The 20,799-nt window shown below is 54.7% G+C and overlaps 8 protein-coding genes across 8 annotated transcripts; 4 read left to right on the forward strand and 4 right to left on the reverse strand.

Moving 5' to 3' along the window:
- Nucleotides 1-581: 581 nt before the first annotated feature.
- Nucleotides 582-1,196, forward strand: BDY24DRAFT_341886 (uncharacterized protein; the record flags this gene model as incomplete). Its single annotated transcript, XM_076637462.1, has 3 exons — nt 582-723; nt 801-840; nt 965-1,196. Coding segments are annotated over 3 exons (414 nt in total), but the record flags the coding sequence as incomplete, so codon positions are not given.
- A 662-nt stretch (nt 1,197-1,858) lies between these two features.
- Nucleotides 1,859-3,639, forward strand: BDY24DRAFT_392588 (NADH-ubiquinone oxidoreductase complex I, 21 kDa subunit-domain-containing protein). Its single transcript, XM_076640937.1, has 8 exons — nt 1,859-1,970; nt 2,093-2,151; nt 2,278-2,324; nt 2,598-2,705; nt 2,823-2,987; nt 3,124-3,136; nt 3,224-3,267; nt 3,414-3,639. Exons 1-8 carry the CDS (start codon nt 1,932-1,934, stop codon nt 3,473-3,475), a joined length of 537 nt encoding a protein of 178 aa, XP_076495504.1. The 5' UTR covers nt 1,859-1,931; the 3' UTR covers nt 3,476-3,639.
- A 1,054-nt stretch (nt 3,640-4,693) lies between these two features.
- On the forward strand, nt 4,694-5,960 carry BDY24DRAFT_103362 (uncharacterized protein). The gene is made up of 3 exons (XM_076635801.1): nt 4,694-5,026; nt 5,123-5,373; nt 5,526-5,960. Exons 1-3 carry the CDS (start codon nt 4,811-4,813, stop codon nt 5,833-5,835), a joined length of 777 nt encoding a protein of 258 aa, XP_076495505.1. The 5' UTR covers nt 4,694-4,810; the 3' UTR covers nt 5,836-5,960.
- A 708-nt stretch (nt 5,961-6,668) lies between these two features.
- BDY24DRAFT_392598 (Triosephosphate isomerase) lies at nt 6,669-7,420 on the reverse strand. The gene has a single exon (XM_076640938.1). It carries the CDS (start codon nt 7,219-7,221, stop codon nt 6,832-6,834), a length of 390 nt encoding a protein of 129 aa, XP_076495506.1. The 5' UTR covers nt 7,222-7,420; the 3' UTR covers nt 6,669-6,831.
- A 755-nt stretch (nt 7,421-8,175) lies between these two features.
- On the reverse strand, nt 8,176-10,274 carry BDY24DRAFT_392600 (H/ACA ribonucleoprotein complex subunit GAR1/NAF1). The gene is made up of 6 exons (XM_076640939.1): nt 9,989-10,274; nt 9,709-9,857; nt 9,245-9,304; nt 8,760-9,044; nt 8,629-8,634; nt 8,176-8,541 (listed from the first exon to the last, which is right to left on the reverse strand). Exons 2-6 carry the CDS (start codon nt 9,800-9,802, stop codon nt 8,294-8,296), a joined length of 693 nt encoding a protein of 230 aa, XP_076495507.1. The 5' UTR covers nt 9,803-9,857; nt 9,989-10,274; the 3' UTR covers nt 8,176-8,293.
- On the forward strand, nt 10,275-12,651 carry MRPL10 (mitochondrial 54S ribosomal protein uL15m MRPL10). Its single transcript, XM_076640940.1, has 5 exons — nt 10,275-10,743; nt 11,435-11,597; nt 11,783-11,997; nt 12,207-12,349; nt 12,518-12,651. The coding sequence occupies exons 1-5, from the start codon at nt 10,385-10,387 to the stop codon at nt 12,601-12,603; spliced, it is 966 nt and encodes a 321-aa protein (XP_076495508.1). The 5' UTR covers nt 10,275-10,384; the 3' UTR covers nt 12,604-12,651.
- Nucleotides 12,652-12,926: 275 nt separating this feature from the next.
- On the reverse strand, nt 12,927-15,801 carry BDY24DRAFT_392610 (aspartic peptidase domain-containing protein). The gene is made up of 11 exons (XM_076640941.1): nt 15,383-15,801; nt 15,046-15,207; nt 14,956-14,978; nt 14,800-14,880; nt 14,601-14,695; nt 14,442-14,509; nt 14,263-14,368; nt 14,080-14,190; nt 13,927-14,008; nt 13,651-13,845; nt 12,927-13,562 (listed from the first exon to the last, which is right to left on the reverse strand). Exons 1-11 carry the CDS (start codon nt 15,718-15,720, stop codon nt 13,111-13,113), a joined length of 1,713 nt encoding a protein of 570 aa, XP_076495509.1. The 5' UTR covers nt 15,721-15,801; the 3' UTR covers nt 12,927-13,110.
- Nucleotides 15,802-16,662: 861 nt separating this feature from the next.
- Nucleotides 16,663-19,938, reverse strand: BDY24DRAFT_416141 (uncharacterized protein; the record flags this gene model as incomplete). Its single annotated transcript, XM_076643549.1, has 4 exons — nt 16,663-17,119; nt 17,203-17,323; nt 17,405-17,912; nt 17,995-19,938. The coding sequence occupies 4 exons, from the start codon at nt 19,936-19,938 to the stop codon at nt 16,663-16,665; spliced, it is 3,030 nt and encodes a 1,009-aa protein (XP_076495510.1).
- Between the last annotated feature and the right edge of the window lie 861 nt (nt 19,939-20,799).

Here is a 20,799-nt window from a genome sequence, read left to right on the forward strand (position 1 = left end):
AGACGAAGGAAGGTCGAGCTCATCAAGCGATGGGAAGCGTCTCTCGTTTGCTTGCCATCTCCTTAGAGTGATTCAAGCCTTCGTTCTTGCTGGAAGGCTTACCCTTTGACGTTCTTGGTTCCAGATCATGTACGAGCTATCGTTCTACAGCCGACGGAAGTGCTTTTGACCCTTCTCCTGCCCTCCGAACCTGACGGTCAGTGCGTCTCTCCATTCTCCTCTCTTCCTCTCAGAGCTCACATTCTGAGCTTCCAATCCATTCTTTTCGTTCTTCAGTCGGCTCCACTCTCTTCCGGACTCTCTTCCCGTCGTCCCCGTCCCCGTCCTCCTCCTCTTCGACAGCCCCAGCGCCAACTCCTCCGTCCCTCCCCTCACTGCCAGCCGCCCTCACCTCCTACCTCAACCTCATTCACTCTCTCCTATCTCTCACCCGCGGAACTTCCGCTCTTCGCTATCCTCCCATAACCATCATCGTCTCAACGTCCTACAAAGGCGTCGCTGAAACGTCAAGCTCGACCATCACTCTCTCGTCGTCGTTCGTCGAAGCTCAGTTCAAGAAGGAAGGAGCGACCCTGGGGACAGCTAGGAAGGAGATCGAGGGTGTGCTGTGTCATGAGATGGTGCACGTCGTTCAGGAGGATGGGAAGGGAAGTGCTCCTGGCTGGTGGATCGAAGGCCTAGCAGATTGGATCAGGCTTGAGGGTGGATTGGGAGCGAAGCACTGTCAGTCCCGTCTTTCTATGACCGTCGTTGGCACCGGAGATAAATACTGACCTGGTGGAGTGTTTAAACTTTCACAGGGAAGAAGCTCGGTCAAGGCTCTAGCTGGAAAGACGCGTAGTGAGTCGCCCTCTCGTTCTCGTTCCTCCTTTTTCGTCTCTCTCGCACTCGTGAAACTTTTCGCTGATCCTTCCTTTCTTCCTCACCTTCTCCGTCTTGACTCATCAATCTCTTCTTCCATCAGCGAAACAACAGCCCTCTTCCTCTCCCATCTCACCAAACACGTCCATCCGTCCCTCTGCTCGGAAATCAACGCTCGCCTCAAAACTTCGCCGTGGTCGGACGGGTGGTTCGAGGAGCTCACCAACAAACCTATCGAGGTTCTTTGGACGGAGTACAAGGCTTTCTACGCTGAGGGCGTTATGGGAGTCGAGGTCCCGAAGGCAGTTCCGACTCATGTTGCGAAGGGTCCTTGATGAGCGACGGAGGGAGGACACTTTTGTTTCTTCTGTTGTTCGCTTAGACATCGGCCGTGATTTATCTTTCAAGGTTGTATCAGTTACGCAACGGTTTCGCTGGGACGGAGAGACTACAGTTTGACGATTCAGTATCGATGGGCGGAGAGTCGACCTTCAAGAGAGGGGAGTGGAGTGGGAGGGTTGGACTGGGACGACGAGGACGTCAATCTAACTCTCTAGGATACATTTTCGTTGTCGAGATGCAGCTTTAAGGCTCTTTGATACGAGGAAACAAAGAAAAGGAAACAACGAAGACGCGACGCGACCTGGTTCCACCTTGCGTCCCTTTCCTTTGACTGCTGAGTACGTCATCCCCTCCACGTACCTTCGATCTTCTGAGATTCTAATCTCTGAGATTTCGTTGAGGATCGATCGAAGCCTCGAAGGAGACGACGCGCGCGCTGATCAGCCCTCCCGTTCCCCCTTCTCTCCTCCCAGCCACCCCTCGGTTCCTCTGGACCTCAAACTTAACTCTCTCAGAGGCTCTCCTCAAGCGGAATCAGCTTCTATCCCCCCCCCCAAAAATCACTTCAAGAACCAAGCAACCGTTTATTAATTTTATTTCTTGCTTGCTCTCCCTCCCTTTCCCCGCCCTCTCTCTCCGCTCCCCTCCCCTCCCTCCCTCTTGACCTCCATCTCCCTTCACACTACCAATCCACCCTCTCTTCTCATCCAACTCAACTCAGCAAAAACATGGTGATCAAACGAGACCCGACCCGCTTCCCCTTGATTGTACGTTTTTCTCTCTCTTCAGCCCTGCGTCGATGGGGAAGGAGAGTGCGGGCACGGAGATGAACGAAGGGAACGACGAGCTGACAGGAAGCGTGTTTGTATTGGGCGCAATGGAAGAGTAGGATTCTGATCCTCACGCGAAGAGGGTGATCAGGTACATGAGGAGCAGTGATTATGCTCTGTGAGTGGATACGAACGGGCGAAAACGATGAGGAGGAGGAGGAGGAGCAGGGAGGAGGGAGGAACGAGAGAAGGAACTGATCCTTTTTGGGGTTGCGGTTTGGGGTCTGTGCGAATGGGTATATAGGTGGGCTTCGTGTATAGCTGCTGGACAGGGGTTGTGGTTCATGAATCGTGAGTCTTGGACGAGCAAGGAAGAGGGGAGGGAGGAGAGTAGGGAGGAGAGGGAGATGGGCGGAGGGCGAGCGAGCGAGAGTCGAAACCTGATCTCTCAGACAAGAGAGGAGGAGAGCTGAAGAAGAAATGAAGAGGAGCAGGAGATCATCAAGAGACATGAGCGAAACATCTCAATGGACGAGCGAACGAAGGGGTCTCCTTCCTCCCTCTCCTTCCCCACGCTGACCTCCCGTTCCCTTCCTTCCCTCGTTTGGTGTCTCGTTCTTGCAGGTCGAGTGGATCCCAAACTCGGAGCCTACCAAGGTCTCATAGGATACAAGATAGCAGCGATCGTCTTCGGAACAGGAGGTTTCTTGTGGGCTTACAGGAACTCGTCCTGTCAGTCTCCTCCTTCCCTCCCCTCCCTCCATCTTCCCCGTCGTTTCCCTCCCGTTCTCGTCGTCGCTCGTCTTCTTCAAGCTGACTCAAACTCGCTCGTTTCGGTTGCTGGCGTAGTCCGCTTCATGGGCATCAAAGAGAACGCTCGAGAGCTCCAACTCGACTGGGAGGAGATGCGAGCTCGGATCCAGGACAACCAACCTCTGTACGGCTACTCGAGGTTGAGCGATTACGGACAGAGTGCGACGATGAGGATGAGTACGAATAGTCAGTGGATGCTGCGTGAGTACTTCACTTGTTCTGTTTTGGGCTGGGGAGCTGGGATGGAGCGGAGGAAGGGAGAGATGAAAAGGGCTGACTCTCGTTCGTTTCCCGTTCTCTTTCCTCTCTCGCTCATTCTCACCTCGGATCCATGTAGATCTCGTCCCCTTGTTCGTCCCAATCGCATCCAATCCCATCCCATCGTTTCGTGCCGCAAACTCACCCGCTTCCTTTCCCTTTATCGCTCTTCGGTTCAGCTTCAACTTAACCAACCATCGCTTCCACGATACCGATCAGGACTGTTCGTACCCATTTCCCATACCCCTCTTCCTTCCCTTTCCCTCTTCCCCTCCTTCATCCTACCCGTTCTGTTCTGTTGGCTCGTTCTCGTTCTTCGACGCGCGCGCGCACTGACTCAAGCCCGTTTCGTTTCGGACGCGGAAACAGACTACCAAGGGATCGAGCATCTCAGACCTAAGGATTACAGGACTTCCTTCATTGGGGCTTAAGTCGGATTCGATTCGATCGAGTTGGGGGTGGATGAAGGAGAGGGAGGGTTGGGGAGAGGGTGGGTGGTCTTCGGTTTGGTCTGGTTCATGGATTCTCTTCTTCTTTTTTGGTTTCGGTTGCGTTTTGGTCTCGGTTTCTTTGATGAGTTGGTTTATGCTTGAAAGGTCCGAGAGAGAGATAGACTAGTGATCGGAAGATTGAGAGAGTGGATGGAAAGAACTCGAGACGCGTCGCACTTCATCCTTTGTCTGAGCAGCTGAAAAAGTCTACAACGCGTGCGTCGGATCGTCCAGAACCAGCTTCAAAGTCTACGAATCTGACCCGTCTAAATAACTACTTCCCTAGCCAATCTCTCTACTTCCTTCCCTCCAGACTGCTCGAGACTCCGCTCAAGTACATGCTCGACGACGCGTCGACGGCCCCTTCTTCACCAACTCCAGCAACCTCTTCCTATCGGAACGGACATCCACAAGGGCTCGGAAGTGACCCTGTCCTTTCGATGGTGGAGGTTGAATGCTGCAAAGTCGTCGGAGGGAAACTAAAAGAGGACAGGCTGAAGGGCTCGCGTAGGTCGAAGGAAGCGAGATGTATGTCGCTGTGACTGAAAAAAGAAACACGGGGAGCCGATATCTAGCGAAACGAGTCAGCATTTAGTAAACTCGTGGAGTACACGAGTTCAAACTTGCGCTTGTTGATCAGGAAAGGGTTGTCGTCAAGGCGAAGCTCACTCTTTCCCTTCGTCCAAATCCGAGGCTCTTCTCCCATCAACCGCCACGACCCCAAAACGCGTTTTCCTCCTAGACTAGTCCGGAAATCCCTCCGCTTCCTACAGGCGGTCTTCTGGACGAACTCTCGTACAGAACGAAGCGAGGAGAACGCTTTGAAGCAGAGGGGAGGGAGAGTAGCGGAGTCGAGCAGATCCACGAGCTCGCTCCCTCCTTCTCCTCCTACTACCCTCCTCCCTGTTCCTTGTGCCACCCCCTTGCCTGTCTTGTATCACCTACGGTCCATCGTACCTCCGAGAACTGCCGAGAAGGAAAGTCAGACGACTCCTCAGGAGGCGAGGTCCTCCTTCCGATTCAGAGAAGAAAAGAGGTGAGCTCGCTTTCCTCCCTTCCTTTGTTGACTCCCTCTCCTTGCTGGACTCTCCAGCGAAGCTTCCACTGACTCCTCGTCCCAATGTACTGGTATAGATACGCTCTTCGTTCTATCTCAGCGTTAAAATCCTCTTCGACCGGCTCCGGGGGAGTCTCGGGAGGAATCCTAGTTTCAGCTCAACAGACGCCTTTGCTTCTTCCCTCCTCTCTCTTCCTTAAACCGTCACCCACCCTCGCATGATCTCGTCAACGTATCTCTCGCCCTCCCCTTCGTATCTCCCTTACCTTCCGACCGAACTCAAGGCTTTGATCCTTCACTTCAGCGACTCTCAGACCCTCGCACGAGCAGCCCGCTCTTCCCTCGCCTTCCTTCACCTCTCCTCCCCTCTCCTCTATCAAGACGTAGTCGTGGAAGGAGCAGAGCAACTTCACAGGCTATTCTGCTCTAGACGAGTGAGTCTGTCCCATCTCTATTTATTTCTATAAACGACGAACTGAATACAAGTCCTTCCTGTCTTCCCTCCCTCCCTCCGCTTCCTCCCTTTCCAGCCCTTCCCCTCTCAGCCCAAACGCATCACCTGCTCGCCTCGCCTCGAGGCCTACCTCGCCCTCTCCCAGATCAACACTCTCACCTTCATCCCTGATGAAGGTCCTCAGGTTCAAGCTCTCCCTGGTCGCTTCGATAGGCTCGCAGAGAAACAGGAGGTCGAACGGAGGAAGACTTCGAGTCCAACCGAACTCGGCCTCGCTGTCGACGTTTTCACCATCGCCATCCGACCCGGATCCTCCTCGAGACCACTGTGAGCAGAGAACCCAGGCAAATCGATCTCGGAGGTTGGAGATGAGGTGTTGGCTAGAAGGGTCTTCACGAACAGGAAGCCGAGAGACGCGTTGAGGAGTTGAGCTCGACGAAAACAAGCGCTGACCCCAACCCGCTTCCCTTCCTCTACAGCGCCCACCTGTATACTTTCGTCAACCCTCTCGAGTTCAAGCTCGAAGTCCTCGGTGGGATATGGGGCGACATCGACATGGAGACGTGCTCCTTCCCTCCCGTCTTCCTCGAGATGGCTCCGACTAGCTGGACGCGTCTCGATTCCCTCGTCTTCAAGAACGTTCACCCCGAGGATCATCTTTCTTGCTCTGGCTGGCAGCAAGGAGAGGTGAAGAGGCCTTATACGGTGACCTATGATTTGACGGAGAGCGTTGGCGATGGGATGTTTGAGGTGAGTCGGTTTGGACTCGTCCGTTCTCGACCTTGGTAGTCTAACCTGATTCTTTTCACGTCTTGTTCGCTTCTGTCTTTGCGGAGAATGATGGATTGGATCCTTCAAGACCTCGTAAGCTCTCCACACCTTCCTCTATCTTTCTTTCTCTCCTTCCCCAAACTGACGTCGCTCTCCCGATCCTTTCTTCTTCTCACTTACCTTCCCTTTCCAGGTGGACGACAGAGTCTTCGAAGAACCCTACACCCTCCCCGTTTACCCCACCGGCTTCTCCGTCTCAGGTCTCACTCACGTCACGATTCTCGTATCGGACGAGCTCGAAAAGGAGGTCATCCTCGAGGAGTTGACGGAGGAGTGGGAGAGGTTGGAGAGGAACACGAGCGAGGTTGTAGAGAGGATGCTGAAGCGGTTGACAGTGACGGTTGTGGAACCTTTAAATTGTGAGCTCTTGTGCCTTCTGTTTCGTCTGCTTCGAGTGGGGGAACGGGAACGAGGCTGACCGTCGTTGTGCTTTCTTTTCGTTTGCCTCTTCGTAGGATGCTGCTCAGGGCTTACCTTATGGTGTATCGATATTATGGATTTAGGCTCCAAGAACATATCTTCTAGGTCGGCTGTCAGGACGAAGGCTCCCGTTGAACAAAGGCGAGAGCAAGATGAGTTGAGCAGAGGCGAAGTCGAGAAAAACGAAACTGGCGTCTTGCGCTTCTGCATGCTGAGGCCTTGAGGAGTCAAGGTTGAAATGAAGTCTGCGTATGTGAATTTTGGTCTCGAGAAGGCAGAGGAGTCGGAGGAGTCGTCCAGGAAGGAAGAACGCAGTCGAGGGTGAGCTCGCGTCGTCGTTTTTCTCAACGGTTTTGCCTCCCGCTCGTCTCGAAGCTGCCCAGGTCCGTATTTCCCGTTCAGATCCAAATCCTGGAGTAGAATACCATCCCTTTATTCTCCTCTCTATCTCGTATCTCTCGCTCTATCAATTCCCATCTCTTCTCTTTCTCTCTCCCGACGCGTTCAAACCCAAACCATCTTCATCCCAAAAATCTAAGCCACCAACTCCCTCATCACCGCCTCAAAGTTCTGCACATCATGCCCAAACCTCCCCAAGAACAACCCATCCACCCCATCCTTCAACTTCTCAAACAACCCAGGTCCTGCGCTCCCTCCGTACAACATCCTGATTTCCCCCGTCCTCCTCTCCCCTCCAACCAAATACCCCTCCGCAATCTCCCTCAACCTCTTCGTAACCCCCACCACGTACTCCGCTCCAGCCGGCTCCGGTTTCCCAATCGCCCAAACAGGCTCGTACGCCAGCACGACGTCCGCGTCCTTTGGAATCGCAGCGAGGAGGGACTCGATTTGAGGTCGAACTTCCTCCACTGCCGCGTCGACTCCGTTGTCGAAGAGTTCGCCTATACAGACTAAAGGGACCATTCCGTTGGAGCAGACCGCTTTGGCTTTGAGAGCGACGGTAGAGTCGGTTTCGGAGAAGAGACGACGTCGTTCTGCGTGGCCTAGCTCGACGAACTTTACGCCGAAGTGGGAGAGGTGCAAAGGGGAGATTTCACCGGTGTAGGGACCGGAGTTGGACCAGAAGCAATCTTGAGCTCCGAGGGAGACGGTGGTTGGGAGGGAGGAGGAAGAAGGGGAGGAGGAGGAGGGAGGTTGGGTAGGAGGAAGCTGAAGGAGTTGTTGAGCGAGAGGAATCGACAAGAAATCCGGGATGACGAAGATTTCGATCCCTAGGGATTGAGCGAGGAGTCCCAAGGGAATGAGGGACTCGATGTAGGATTTGGTTTTGAGAGGGTCGAAGTACATTTTGAGGGAGGCTCCGACGAGGGGTTTGCGAGGACGAAGGGAGGAGGAGGAGGAGGAGGAGGACATGGTTTGGAGAAGGTCGTCCGGCAGGTGAAAGAGAGGATGTGTGGATGTGGAGGGTGGAGAGGAAGAGGGAGAAGGAAGAAAAAGAAGTGCGTTCGATGAATGTGGTTGGGAAGAGAGAAGAGGAAAGAAGGAAGGGAAGGAAAAAGTGAGCTCGCTCCCAAAGCGGAATTCGCTCCGAAGATCCGATGTCTACTAAAATCAGCTCGTAAAAATCGCAAGGAGAAGGAAAACCTTCCAGAGACGACGAAGCTGGGTCATAGCCGAGATTGTTCCTCATTCGTCGCTTCTGTTTTCTGGAAGAGAGAGAATTGACGGTCGAAGGGCTCTCAAAGACGGACGTCGAGAGTCGTCTGTAGGTACGAGGGACGCTACTCTAGAAGAACTCCAGGACAAGAGTTACCTACTGCTGCGAAGTCGAGCAAGCTCAAGAAGTGGAAAGAGAAACGAAGCGAGGGAGAAGAGACCCAGTCCGCTCTCTCTCTCTCGACGCGTTCTACTCTTCAACTCGCGAAAAACGCTTCTAAACATACACACCAATCACGAAAAGAAAATCGAAAACAAAAACGGATAACGCAAAAGACTGCTCCTCCCTCTCACCTCCCTCCCCATCACTACGTCGCATCTAGTACGAAGGAGCTCCCCTTCCTCGTCCAGCGAACCCTCTATCGCTCGATCCACCTCGTCCTCCTCCGAATCCTCCAGATCCACCTCGTCCTCCAGCCCCTCCTCGAGGAGCACCCCTGGGAGCGAATCCACCCCTGGATCCACCTCGTCCTCCACCGAAGGAGGATCCTCCTCGAGGAGCTCCTCGTCCTCCTCCTCGACCACCTCGGGTGGGGGCGCCTCGGGAGCCGCCTCGTCCGCCTCGCTCTGTTGGGGGAGGGAAAGAGAAGGGAGAGGGTGGTTAGTTGGGGAGAGAGAGGGAGGGAGGAGAAGGGGGAGGGGAATTGGACGAACTCTCGACTGGGAACGGAAAGGACGCGACGACGGAAAGGAAAAAAAAAAGAGAACGAGAAACCGAGGTCAGCTCTCCTTTCCCCCTCCTCTTCTCGTCCCACCTTTACCAGCAACCCAAAGCACCAACTCACCCTTTCCTCCAACAGCCTTAGGCTTAGGCAAGAACCTCTCGATGGGCAACAACTTGTCGGCAGCAATGTAGATCTTGTCGTCCTTCTTGAACGATCCAGCGACCATACCCTCGTTCATCTTGACGGTGAAGTAGACCTCGTTGATGGGACCGAGGATCTCGTCGATCTTTCCGATCTGGGTCTTGTTCTCGAGGTAGATGGGCGCGTTGAAGTAAGGGACTTTGGTAGGGAGGAGGTTGGAGCAGAGCATTTCCGATTCAACGGCGTGGAGGAAGAGACCGAGCTCTGTTTCGGGAGGATGGTTGTTGAAGAGGGTAGGGAAGGTGGTGAGGGAGTTTGGGAAGAGGGAGAGGGAGAGGGTGACGGCGAGGTTGAGGTTGAAAGAGAGGTGAAGAGAAGGGAGGGAGGGAAGGAGGGTGTTCGAGGCGAGTGTGAGTTTCTGGATCTTCTCGAAAGCTACGACGTCAGAAAGGGTCAAAACTAACCCTGGACGGTATCGGGAGGTCCGTAGCTGGATGCGAATCCACCTCGTCCTCCTCCTCGTCCTGGTAGGAAAAGGGAACAAACGAAGGAAGGAAGAGAAGGGAAGGGAAAAAGTCAGCTCTCGAGTTTCTCACGACGGAATCTGAGTACGGTCTTTGCTTCCACTCGGCACCTTCGAGAGAAGAACCGAGTGAGAAGAAGGGTTCTGATGTAGAGCAGGGATCCTAAGTATCTTCCGCTCTCAAGTGTGAGAGGTCAAAGACGAAAGGGGAAGGGAAAGGTGAAGGTCAAGCTGCTCCTTCGACCTCGTTCCCTTCTCCTCCCTGTCGTTTCTCGTTGTCCTCTCTCTCCCGCTCCCTACACGTCTATCTATACCTTCCCAACACTGCAGCACCTCCAAACTCCACAGAGATCCACCCTTTCGAACAGATACGAGCTCGCGAAAGAGAAACGGCAAGAAACTCACCTCCGAAACCTCCAGATCCCCTGGACGAGAACCCTCCTCGTCCACCTCGATCTCCTCCTCCTCCTCGGGACGCGTATCCTCCTCGGCTGCTCATATCGACTGGTAGGGTGGGTGGGGAAAGAGGGAAGGGGGAAGAGGGTGGGGGGAAGCTGTAAGGAAGGAGGGCAAGGTGAAGAGAAGGAGGGAACGAAGGTCAGCTTTCGAACTTTCTCTTTCCTTCCTTGTCTTCCGGACAGATTTGAGCGAAGCGTTTTGAAGGTGGATGGTTGCTTGAACGTACGGAGAGGGGGTAGGAACCGGGAAAAAGAAGAGAGGGAAAGGGGGGAGGGTTGTTGAACGTTGAGAGGGAAGGAAGGGGGAGGTGAGGTCGAAGAGGGACTTGAGTTTTTGCAGGGCTGGTCGTTAGGGAAAGAGGAGGGAAGAATCGAGGAGAAACTGGAAATTTTGAGGAGGTGAAAGCTGGGAGATGCGAGATGAAGTCTTTTCTGACGATGCCGTGAGTTCAGATTTTGGTAAAATTTGGTCGGAGGAAGGCAGGAGGATGGAGGAAACAGAGACGACCTCGCCCATCTTTCCCTCCTCCTCTGGTCCTCCTCGTGTCCTTCAACGACCATCAACCCTTTCACCCTCCCCCCTTCTTCTTCTCGGTCGCCCTCCCTCCCCATTCTCGTTCAGCATGCGTCTCCTTCTCTCCTCCCTCTGTTCCTCACCACTCCTCAAATCCCATCTCCAACCCTCCTCCTCCCTCTTCAACCTCCCTTCTTCCTCCCTCGCCTCCTCCTCCTCCTCCTCGACCCGATCCTTCACCACCTCCACCCCCCTCTCCATCATCGGAGTAGGAAACATCCGTCGTCCCAAACGAGCTCACAAGATCCACGTTCGAGTCGGACGAGGTCAAGGACAAGGAACAGGAGAGGGAAAGGGAAACGGAACCAAGGGACAGAACTCGAGAGCTGGACAGGGGACGTATCTGGCTTTCGAGGGTGGACAGACGCCCGTGACGCTGCAATACCCTAAGAGGGGATTCTTCAATTAGTGAGTAGTAGATCAAAGGAGATCTGGGTTCGGGGTTTGGCGGGCTGAGAGGAGGAGAGGGAGGAAGGAAGAGGAGGGGAAGGGTGTCGAGCTCGTTCGTTTGAGCTGCTCATCGACCAGAGTTTGGGGATCTACAAGCGAGAAACACGCTTGGATTAGAGCTGCTATCTATCTGGGACCAATCCTAATGCTGGAGATCGCGCATCTAGCTCGCAGAGAAGCAGCAGCGTCGACCTGTCGTTCGGCAGCTCGTTTTTCGCGAGATCGGAGGTCGACGTCCTTCCCTCCTTCCCTTGGTTCTGCTTCAAAAGGAGCAGGTTCGAAGAGGGACCTGCCTGCTGCTCTGGTTGTTCGTAGGGAGCTGTGAGAAGGTTTCGTGCCGGTCTAAATGATCTGGAGGACTGGGGGACGTCGAGACGGAGCTCGGAAGGAGTTGAGCTTCGCTCTTTTCTCCTTCCTTCCCGAGCTTCTTCTTCCTCCTCCCTCGAGCTGCTGCTGCTCCTACAAACCCACTTTCATCCTGCTGCTATCTCTCGTCACATGTGTCCCTCGTTTGTTTCGATCGAAGCATTCACTGATAACCTCCCTCTCTTCTCTTCCCATCCCTCTTCCTCCTTCCTCCCAACCTCACCTTCCCTCCTTCCCTCCCTCCCTTCGTCCCTTCCTTCCTCGATCTCTTCAACCCAACCAGCAACCGAAAGTTCTACCAACCCCTCAACCTTCGAACCCTCCAGGAGTACATCGATCTTCGTCGGCTCGACGCTTCGGAACCCATCACTGTTGAACACATCCACAACTCCAACATGGTCCGAGGCTGGAAGTCCGCCAACGGATTCAAGCTGCTTGCTCGAGGAGTGAGTTTGTCATTCCTCACATACATCTCTTCCCCTTTATCCTTTCTCGCGCCTTGCAAAAGAAGCTCGAGCCAGACTTTCGTCCCTTCCTCTGCTCTTCTGCGTCTCGTTTCGACCTTTCTCTCCTTCCTCGTCGCTAACCTCATCCCTCCCTCCTTCGTCCCTTTCCTTCCCCTCCTCCTCAGTTCGAGAACATCACCCAACCCATCCACATCTTCCCTCACCGAGCCTCCCTCCGAGCCATCGCCGCCATTGAAGCAGCTGGAGGATCCGTCACCTGCGTGTACCACAACCGACTTTCGTTCCGACAGGCGATCCATCCCGAGAGGTTCCTGGGTCCGAAGAGGGTGAAGGAGGCGTTGCCGTTGAAGAAGAGGGATATTCTTTACTACACGAACTGGTTAGTTCCCGCCTCTCAACCTTTGTTTCGGAGGAAGAGGAGGAGAAGCAGGAGGAGAGGACAGGAGAAGGAGACGCGTCGAGCCTCTTCCTTCCCTTTCTCTTTCCTTCCTTCTCTCCCTTCCTTCGAGGTTCACCGCTGACGCCTCTCTTCCCTTCCTCCCGATCTCTCCCTCTTCCTTTCTCTTCTTCGTCGTTCGATCCACACAGGGAGAAGCGTGGTTACCTCGCCGACAAGCCAGCAGACTGGAAACCCTCCACCACGTTCGACATCAACGCCGTTGGAGGTCCTCGCGGTCCTCGACGACACGAGCCCAAGCATGTTACGAAGGCCAAGTCGATCAAGAAAGATGGTACGTTACGCCCCTTTTCACGCGTTGTCAAAGGTCTTCCCTGGGGGAGAATGGGAGTCGGGGAAGGAGGGAGGGAGGGAGTCCGAAACGAGACAGCTTTACTGACTCCTCCTTTTTCTTCCTTCCTACTTCTTTTGTTCTCTTCAATTCGTGCATCGCATCCACCAGTCGAGAAGGTTCAACGTCTACCTACGGTTGCGGTTGGGAGGGCGGGAGACGATTGGGATTCTCGTCCGACCGATGCGACGGTTTAGATTTAGCTTTCGAGAGTTTGGATCGATGTTTAGTTTTAGTTTGAAGAATTGAGAAGGAACCTACGTGTTCCACTGGGAGGGCGAGACCGGATTCAGCCTACTATTCAGCCTACTGGAGGGGAGGTTCGAGCTGAAGAGCGACAGGTCCAGAACGAAGGGTGAGAGCAGCCCCCCTCGTTGCTGCAGTGCGATCCAGAGTCGGTAACCGAGCAGCTCTCCTCTGCTTGCACAATTTTTCGCAAGAGAAGTCGACAAGCGATCGGAGCAGGGAGAATCGGCCCGCTCGAAAGTTGACGCGTCGGGATTTCCACACTCGCTCCCTGTCCACAAGATCACGACATAGATATGCAACAGAAGCAGGTAGAACACACTAATAAACGACAGTAAGTAAAGTGAGGGGGAGATATAAAGGAGAGTGCGAGCATATGTATGGAGAGCAAGCGAAACTTACGAGAAAAGAGAGAGTCCAAAACGAGAACGAGAAAAGAGTCCAGAGTCCTACTAAAATCAAAGTGAAAGAGTCACGAGAGCACTCAATGCAAGAACACCTACCCAAACTGCGTCTACCTTCAAGCTTTGCCTAGCTCCGCTAGAAGGAGTGACTCCCGAAGCTGAGGCAACAGCAGCAGAGCTCGAGGTCACTTCGGCGGCCCCAGGAAGGATTCCGGTGACGATTCCTCCTTCTCCTCCAGCGGTGGTGGTGGTAGAGATTGTCGCTGCTGAAGCTGAGGCCGAGGAAGCCGAAGAAGCGGTTGAAGATCGCTGGGACGAAGTCGACGAGGAAGCGCGGGAGGAGGTGACGGCGGCAGAGGAAGAGGAGGTTCTCGAGGCGGCTGAGGTCGCAGCTGCAGTAGTGGTAGTGGTGGTATCGGCAGAAGGTACAGAAGGAGCGGCTGGCGATCCTCCTGCTGATTCAGAGAGAAGAGCGAATCCGATGGAGGGAGGGGTGGCTCGGAAGACTGGTCACGGAGACGAGGCGAAAGAAGGGGATGGAACGGTCAGCCTTCGGTTCTCGCTCTCGTTGGAGACTTAAAGACTCAATCGTACCTGAATACACGTTTTTAAGGAACGCAGCTCCGATGATCCAGCTCATGGGAGCGTTGCTGCCCAGATCGGACGCGGAGATGGCTCCGACGCAGAACGAGCTGCCCGTTTCGTACAGTCCTCGACTCATGTCTGCGGAGGTGAGAGCGTAGGGAGTGCCCCCGAAGACGAAGGAGACCGAGACCGTGTTGGTACAAGCTAGAGACGAGGGGAGAACAGAGGGAAACGTCAGGTTCGAGCGAGACGGCGAACGAGCTGTGAAGAGAGAGAAGAACGAACGGAACACCCAGTGGCCTCCTCCAACGTCTTTGGCTCCGTCGATCTGAGCGTAGATAGCCGCAACGTCTTCCGTAGGACCGACCTGAAGAGGAGGAAGAGGCGAAACAGGATCAGCTCGTTTCGAGTCGGCGAGTAAGAAAGGATGTGGCTCACGATCAACGTCGTCCCGGTGTCGATGGCTGCGTTCGTGTTGGCGGCGAGAGTTACCAGAACATCGTCGACGATAGCAAGATCGAAAGGAATAAGCCAGTACGTTCGAGAGCCCTGTGTCGAGAGGAACGAAGCAACGATGTCAGCAGTGAGACGCGTCGAGAAGAGGAGAATGAGAGAACGAACCGAAGGCATGTCGATGTAGTTGATGTCTCCAGAATAGAGCGACGAATCGGTAGCGCCAAAGGTACATGATCCACCTTCGTTGAGAGCAGAAGAGGTTCCGAAGTATCTGTGGTTGGAGAGAGAGCCGTCAGCATCGAGACGAACGGCGAGGCGAAGCAGAATTGACCGCTCGAACGAACCGAGTAAGATAGAACGCCATGAGTGGTTGAGTGAGCTGAGAGCTCGAAAGCAGATCGTACCAGAACGGCTGAGAAAGCAGAAGAAGAGCAAAGGCAGACCATCAGAAGGAAGAATGAGAAGACCGAGTCGGAGGGACGATGAAACGCGATGGGACTTACCACTGCACCGGACGTCGCAATCGACTGGAACGCGAGTCCCATGATTCCCGAGAGGGGAGAGAAAATGAGGTTGCTAGAAGTGGAGGTGACGAGTCCTACAATAAGGGACAGGGAGAGGCGAAAGATGGCAGGAAACAAGGACGGTGATCAGCTGCGAGAACTGCGAACGTGAACGCGAAGTAGAGTTAGTTGAACGAACCGAAAGTCTGCTCAACAGAGAATGGCCCAAGAGTCACCGTATCGGTAGCCAGAGTTCCCGAAGCTGAGCCTGAGCCGTAGACTGCAGAACGAAACAGAGGTCAACGAGGGAGAGGAGAGGAGAAAGAAGGAGAAGGAGAGGAGAAGCTGAACGAACCGATCGAGAAAGGCGTGGTGGTTCTAGAAGGCCAAAACAATGTCAAGTCAGAAATAGATACGAGCCATAGGTACAGAGGAGAGTACTCACACCTTCATGCTCGGGCTGGAACTGGGGTTGAGCTCGTAAGCGCTGCCGGTACACGTCGAACACGATGAGCTCGACAGCCAAAGATCCGCACTTCCAGTGTCCAGAATCACGTTGAGAGACTGAACGGCAGTTTTTCCGACCGTTAGAGCTGCAACGTAGGTTCTGAAGAAGCCAAAGGCGAAGAGAAGGAGGTCAGTTTGACGAAAGAAGGGTAGGATCTGAGACGCTCTTCCCTCCGAGCTCAACCTCTCCTTCCCCTTCAAGAGCTCGACTCTCCTTTCGTCCACTCCGGGACGATACGATGCGAACCACAGAGATGAAAGGCTTGAGGACTCACGCGTCTCCGTATACATTGGTCAAACTGAGCGTTCCATCTGCTCTTTTCCCCAACCAACCTCCTTCGCCTTCTTCGTTTGATCCTCCTCCTCTCCCAGCCCTCCTCTCCCTCGACTTCCCAGCGAAGTCGTACTCGTGATCGTACCACTTCACGTACTTCCGTTCCAAAGCCTCCATAGCCACTACCGTTCGAGTCCAAGAATCATCCTCCGACGACGAGGACGAAGAAGAAGAGTTGAGGGACCGAGGAGGGTGATGGTACGTGAGAGGAATGACAATCGAGACCGTCGAAAGAGGGAGCGAAAGAGAAGCGAGGAGCAGGAGTGGGAGGGCGATCATGCAAGGGAGGACGACGGAGGAGGAAGAGAGAGAGAGAGAGAAAACGAAGGGAAGGAGGGAGGGAGAGAGAGGGTCGTGGGTGGGAGGGAAAGGGGAGAAGCCTGAGCTTGAAAAGGAGGACCAAGAGGAGATCGACGACGCGTCCTTTCTTTTTTCCCTTGTCGATCCTTTTCCTGATCCAGGAACCCTTTGGCCTCGTTCTTTCGAGGTTCCTATCTTATCTCAGCTCGACGCGTGACAACGCCAGAGCAACTAACAGCCTCGCCGCTCAACAAGCCAGACAAAGACTGGAAGAGGAGGAACAGAGAGAGGAGAGCGAGAGGACGGACTCTCCCTTTTCGAACTCAAAAGCTCAAAGGGAACGCGAGAAGGAGAAACAAAGGGTTCCTTGCAATGGAAAAGGTCAGCAAAGACGGCATCTATAGTATCTAAACATTTCCCTTGCATTACTCGTCCGGGCAATCCGTCAGGTTGCTGAAGATTCCTTTTGCGACGCGTCTCGTCTCTCTTTCTTTCGTTTCGACCACATTCTCCCACTCGAGCACTCTCTACGTAGCCCCAGTTTGTCTGCAGACTTCTACTTCTTTGATCAAGGCCCCACTTCTTCTCCTCTCCCATCTTCTTTCTCCCCGTGTTGTGTCCAGTTTGACACGACGCGTCGCTCGTTTTGGATTCCCTCGCCTCTTCGTCCTGGGTTCCGCTCTGCCTCGCCAAGACCGACTTCTACAAGAGGCTTAAAAGATGTCGAACCGCAGTCGATAGCTGATGCAGCGGTGTGCGAACCCGTTCCGGTTGAGGTTGAACGCGTAAAAAAACATCGTAAAAGCGAGCGAACTAGCGAGCGAGTGCGAGAGACAGATAGAGAGAGGGAGGACGAAGCGCGAAAGGAAGGAAAATCAAGACAAGCATATAGAAAACAAGAGATGGACAAAATTGCTAGAATCACAACGCAGGCGTCCCATCCAACGTCGACGTCGCTCCCGAGTCTCCCGTCCCCTCCCTCTCTCCTCTCTGCTCCTCCCTCTTCCTCAACTTGACCATATCCGCCTGAGTACTCGGTCCCCCAACTCCCCTCCCGAAGATATACACTCCCGCTTTCCTCATCGCGCTCCTCTTGACCTGAGCGGTCTTGTAGAGCGCGTTGAGCATGAGGAGATCTCGAATCCGTCCTTCCTCCTTCCACTTTCTCTCGATCGAGTGGAACATGGCTGGGTAGAAGAGTTCCATCTCTTCCGGGGAGATGTCCTTGGAGGATTTGAAGAGAGCGGAAGGGTTCCTGTTGCCGTGAGGGAGAGGAGTGAGGAAGAGGGTTTGGATGGCGGGGAAGAGGGTGAGGTCTTCGGCGGTGAAGAGGGTGTTGGTAGGAGGAGGGCAGGGAGAGGATTGGTAGGTTTCATAGCTGAGGTAGGTGAGGGAAAGGAAGGAGGAGAGGTTAGTATTCGTAGGAGGAAACGAGTCGAGAGTTGAGAGTCGAGAACGCACACAATCTTTCCGAGATCCGCTTTGGTCGTGGCGAGCATGGCGTTGAAAGAGGAGAGGGTAACGACGTCGGTGTGACTCTTGGAAGGATCTCGGTTGTGGATGGACTTGATGGCGGTGGTACCTGAGGATCGAGGAAGAAAGGAAAGCAAGTCAGCAAACGAATCTCGACGCGTCGAACGAACGAAGGAAAACGAAGACTCACGACCGTTGATTCCCTTCCCCAACTCCTCGTAGATCTCGTATCTCCACTCCGCACTCGCAGCGATCAGAGCGTCCGCCTCCATCTTCCTCCTCTTCGCCGCTGGGATCTTCTTCTCCTTCTCCCTCGGCGCAGGCTTGGGAACCACAGGAACGGGGAGCGACTTCCTCGGTTCTCTCTTCTCCATCCACTTCAACTCCCTCGCTCGCTGCTGCTCCTTCGCCTTGAGCAACTGAGCCTCGAACTTGAGCATCCTCATGTGCTGCTCGTCGAGACTGATCTGGTCGGCGGCTGCTCCCGTGGAGCTGAAGAGAGAGGAGTAGGCGGCGGAGGAGTAAGGGTCGTGGAGGGCTGGGAGGGGAGGGACGACGGGGAGGAGCTTGAAGGAGAGAGGACCGAAGGGACCGAGCTTGGGAGTCTTGTGAGGTTTTCCGGACTTGCGAGGAGGGAGAGGAGCGGGTGGTTTGACGGAGCGGATGATGGCGGTGATGTCGTTTCGAGTGGATTCGGGCTGAGGCGAGAGAATGAGACGAGGAGGAGGGAGGGGTCAGTTTCTCGATTTCAAAGACGCGACGAGAACGGTAGGAACTTACTAAAGGCTTCACGAACGACCTAACATCAGTCTTCTCGACCTCCTTCGCCTCGAGGTATCCCTTCAAGAAGACCCAGACGGCGTACTTCTCGATCTCTCGGCTCTCGACGGTGTACGCAAGTTGACCCATCTCGACTCCCTTCGCCTTCCCCTTCCCCTTCGCCTCTCGGATTCGAGCAGCCTCAGCCTCGTCGATCTTCGTCTCCTCCTCCATCGGCTCGTCCTGCTGTTGCTTGGGAGCCTCGACGACGACGACGACGGGAGCGGCGAGCTCGACCTTCTCCTCCTCCTTGGCCTCCAGCGGCGTTTCGACGACGGCGACGACGGGTTCGACGTTCTCCTCCAACGGCTGTTCCGTCTCGACCTGCATCTCCCCATCAACCTTCGGCTCCTCGACGTCGCCTACTGGTGCAACCACCTGCTCCTGGTTCAACATCTCCTCCCTCTTCCTCGTCGTCTCTCCAACCAAATACTCCAGAACGATCCTCCCCTTCTCCCTCCTCCCCAACTTCGCGACATTCCTCTTCTTAGGACCCTTCCCAGCTGCATCCCCACTCTTCCATCCCTCCACCACCCCTCTCACATCCTCCTCCTCTCCTCCCATGTCCATCAACATCTCCAGATCGGCCTTCGTCTTCAAGAACTCGATCGGCAGCATCTCCAACGCGAACGCGATCCTCTTCTCGGTGGGGTTCATGAGAGGGAGCAAGCTCGTTTGGAGGGTGGATTTGAGAGTTGGGACGAGAGGGGTTTGGGCTGAGTTGAAGGGTGCTGGGAAGGGAACGATGAAGGGGAGGTGGGTTGCTGGCGTTAAGGATGCGAAGGCGGGAGGGAGATCGGGGAGAGGAGGTGGAAGAAATGCTGTTGCTGCTGCTTTGGGAGGGGAGACTGGTGCTGATGCTGATGCTGGAGGGAGAGATGGGGAGTGCTGGAAGACTGAAGGTGTGGAAGGGTTGGTGACGGAAGTCGGGAGGGCAGGGGAGGGAGTGGAGACGGAGGGAGGGTTGTTTCCGAGTTCCGGGTTGAGCGAGAGGAGGAGAGCTGCTGCTGGATCGATGTCTCCGTTCTGAGATTGAGGGTTGAGAGAGGAAGTGGTAGGGAGGTTGGCGATCGTTCGAGATCCGGACGCGACGTCGTCCAGCGATGGAACCGAACCAGCGTCGACGCTCAACGCTCCTGCCTTCCTCTTGGTGACTGCTGAGACTCGAGGCTTCGCAGGTTCCCTCTTCGGCCTCGTGGAAAGCGGCTTCGTAGTCGAGGGTCCTGCTGGAACGGCTGCCGACGACGATCCAGTTTCTTCTCCGAAGACGCTAGGTCTCTGTCGTTTCCTGGAGGATGCGAGGGAGGTGGATGTTGGAGGAGATGGAGGACCCGCCGAGATGGAGAGGTTGGAAGGAAGAGATGCTCGAGGACGTGATGAACCTGCTTCTGCGACTCGAGGGAAGGGGTTTGCTGAAGGAGTGGACGACGACGATCCGGGAGACGACGCTGTCGAATGGTCGAATCCGTTGGTTGGAGGGACGACGAAGGACGCGTTTCCGGGTCCTACGAGCGAAGAGAGGGACATAGGAGAGTTGGTTCCATCCCTGACTCCGTTGGGTTCGAGGATGGAGGCGGGAGGGAGAGGTTGGAAGTGGGAGGAGGAGGAAGGCGAAGCGGGAGCGGTGGAATTCGAGAGATGACCGTTTGGTTCAGCGAAGGAATTGTAGGGAGATCCGTTGAGGGAGGTTGGAGTGGGTTGGGTCGTTCCTAGGATGACATCAAAGTGGGAGGATCTTCTCGAGGAGATGGTCGAGGTGAAAGTGTCTGTAGGAGGAGTGGGAGGTCGTTGGAGAGGAGAAGGGTTGGACGCGAGCTCGTTTGGTTGAGCAGGAGGAGGAGGAGGATTGCTGGCAGGGGAGTAAGCGATAGGCGCTGGAGGTTGATCGTTGAAGGTTGTGGTCATGCTGGGGATGGCGGGAAACCTGATGGAGAAAAAAACAAGAGGAGCAAAATTGAAGAGGGGGCTGGGTCAGCAAAAAGAGTTGAAAAGTTGGACCTTTGATTCGTCGAGGCGAGGTTTGGCCGTTGCTGCTACAAGTTCTAGGCGAGATATCGACTTGGGGCTAGCCAGAGACGAGACCAGAGTTCCTCGTAGATAGTGTAATCTCTGGGAGAGTTGGCCTCTTGTTCGAAGGAGGTTGAGAAACTTTGCAGCCCTCGTCCCTCCCCTCCCCTTGTCCTTCTTTCTTGAGCTCACCTCTCTCCCTCCCTCCCTCCTTCCCCTCCTAGAGCCGAGAATCGAAGCTAAAGACTCACTCTGACTCGGACTTCTTCACTCTCTTCGTTCCACTCTCTCGCGTTGCTGGGGTGGGAGTGAGGGAGGAGAGTTTGTCGAAGGGAAGAAGGATTTTTGCACGGTTGTGCCCGAGGGTCGAGGTTTGCCTTCTTTCTCTCCAGAGCAAAGAGGTGAGGTAGAGAGGAGAGAGGAGGGAGCTCGTAGAGATTCGGATCCTCTTGATTTTCGGTTTGCGAGATGGGAAGAAGAAGGAGCGAAAGGAAGGAGGAAGGAAAAGAGAAGAGAAGAGGGTGGTGGAGGTTTGGGTTGGGAAGGATTTCCCCCGCTCTCTTTTCCCCCTCCCTCCCTCCCTCCCTGCCAGCAGATCTTCTTGCAGAGGAGAGAAATCGACTAGGCTCGCTGGTTTTTTTCGTGACTGAACTTTTTCATCACTGTTGACGCGTTCTTCAACGTTTTCTACATCGTGAGCAGATCATTCGACTCTGTTGGAAGGTGAAAATTTGGCTGAGGAAGCTTGCAACGAAGGGG

Source organism: Mrakia frigida (genome assembly GCF_051309035.1).
Source record: "Mrakia frigida strain ATCC 22029 unplaced genomic scaffold BDY24scaffold_20, whole genome shotgun sequence".
Lineage (NCBI taxonomy): Eukaryota > Fungi > Basidiomycota > Tremellomycetes > Cystofilobasidiales > Mrakiaceae > Mrakia > Mrakia frigida.

Coding starts and splice junctions, on each gene's coding strand:
- BDY24DRAFT_392588 (XM_076640937.1), top strand. CDS start 1,932: ATGGTGATCAAACGAGACCCGACCCGCTTCCCCTTGATT. Junction 2,152..2,277: donor AGGAGCAGTGATTATGCTCT/GTGAGTGGATAC, acceptor ATGGGTATATAG/GTGGGCTTCGTGTATAGCTG. Junction 2,706..2,822: donor GGCTTACAGGAACTCGTCCT/GTCAGTCTCCTC, acceptor TTGCTGGCGTAG/TCCGCTTCATGGGCATCAAA.
- BDY24DRAFT_103362 (XM_076635801.1), top strand. CDS start 4,811: ATGATCTCGTCAACGTATCTCTCGCCCTCCCCTTCGTATCTCCCTTAC. Junction 5,027..5,122: donor GGCTATTCTGCTCTAGACGA/GTGAGTCTGTCC, acceptor CTCCCTTTCCAG/CCCTTCCCCTCTCAGCCCAA. Junction 5,374..5,525: donor GGATCCTCCTCGAGACCACT/GTGAGCAGAGAA, acceptor CTTCCTCTACAG/CGCCCACCTGTATACTTTCG.
- BDY24DRAFT_392598 (XM_076640938.1), bottom strand. CDS start 7,221: ATGGTCCCTTTAGTCTGTATAGGCGAACTCTTCGACAACGGAGTCGAC.
- BDY24DRAFT_392600 (XM_076640939.1), bottom strand. CDS start 9,802: ATGAGCAGCCGAGGAGGATACGCGTCCCGAGGAGGAGGAGGAGATCGA. Junction 9,305..9,708: donor GGGATCTGGAGGTTTCGGAG/GTGAGTTTCTTG, acceptor TTTTCCTACCAG/GACGAGGAGGAGGACGAGGT. Junction 9,045..9,244: donor ACCTCCCGATACCGTCCAGG/GTTAGTTTTGAC, acceptor CTCCCGAAACAG/AGCTCGGTCTCTTCCTCCAC.
- MRPL10 (XM_076640940.1), top strand. CDS start 10,385: ATGCGTCTCCTTCTCTCCTCCCTCTGTTCCTCACCACTCCTCAAATCC. Junction 11,998..12,206: donor ATTCTTTACTACACGAACTG/GTTAGTTCCCGC, acceptor CGATCCACACAG/GGAGAAGCGTGGTTACCTCG. Junction 12,350..12,517: donor CAAGTCGATCAAGAAAGATG/GTACGTTACGCC, acceptor CGCATCCACCAG/TCGAGAAGGTTCAACGTCTA.
- BDY24DRAFT_392610 (XM_076640941.1), bottom strand. CDS start 15,720: ATGATCGCCCTCCCACTCCTGCTCCTCGCTTCTCTTTCGCTCCCTCTT. Junction 14,881..14,955: donor CACCACGCCTTTCTCGATCG/GTTCGTTCAGCT, acceptor TTCGTTCTGCAG/TCTACGGCTCAGGCTCAGCT. Junction 13,846..13,926: donor AGGAGGCCACTGGGTGTTCC/GTTCGTTCTTCT, acceptor CCTCGTCTCTAG/CTTGTACCAACACGGTCTCG.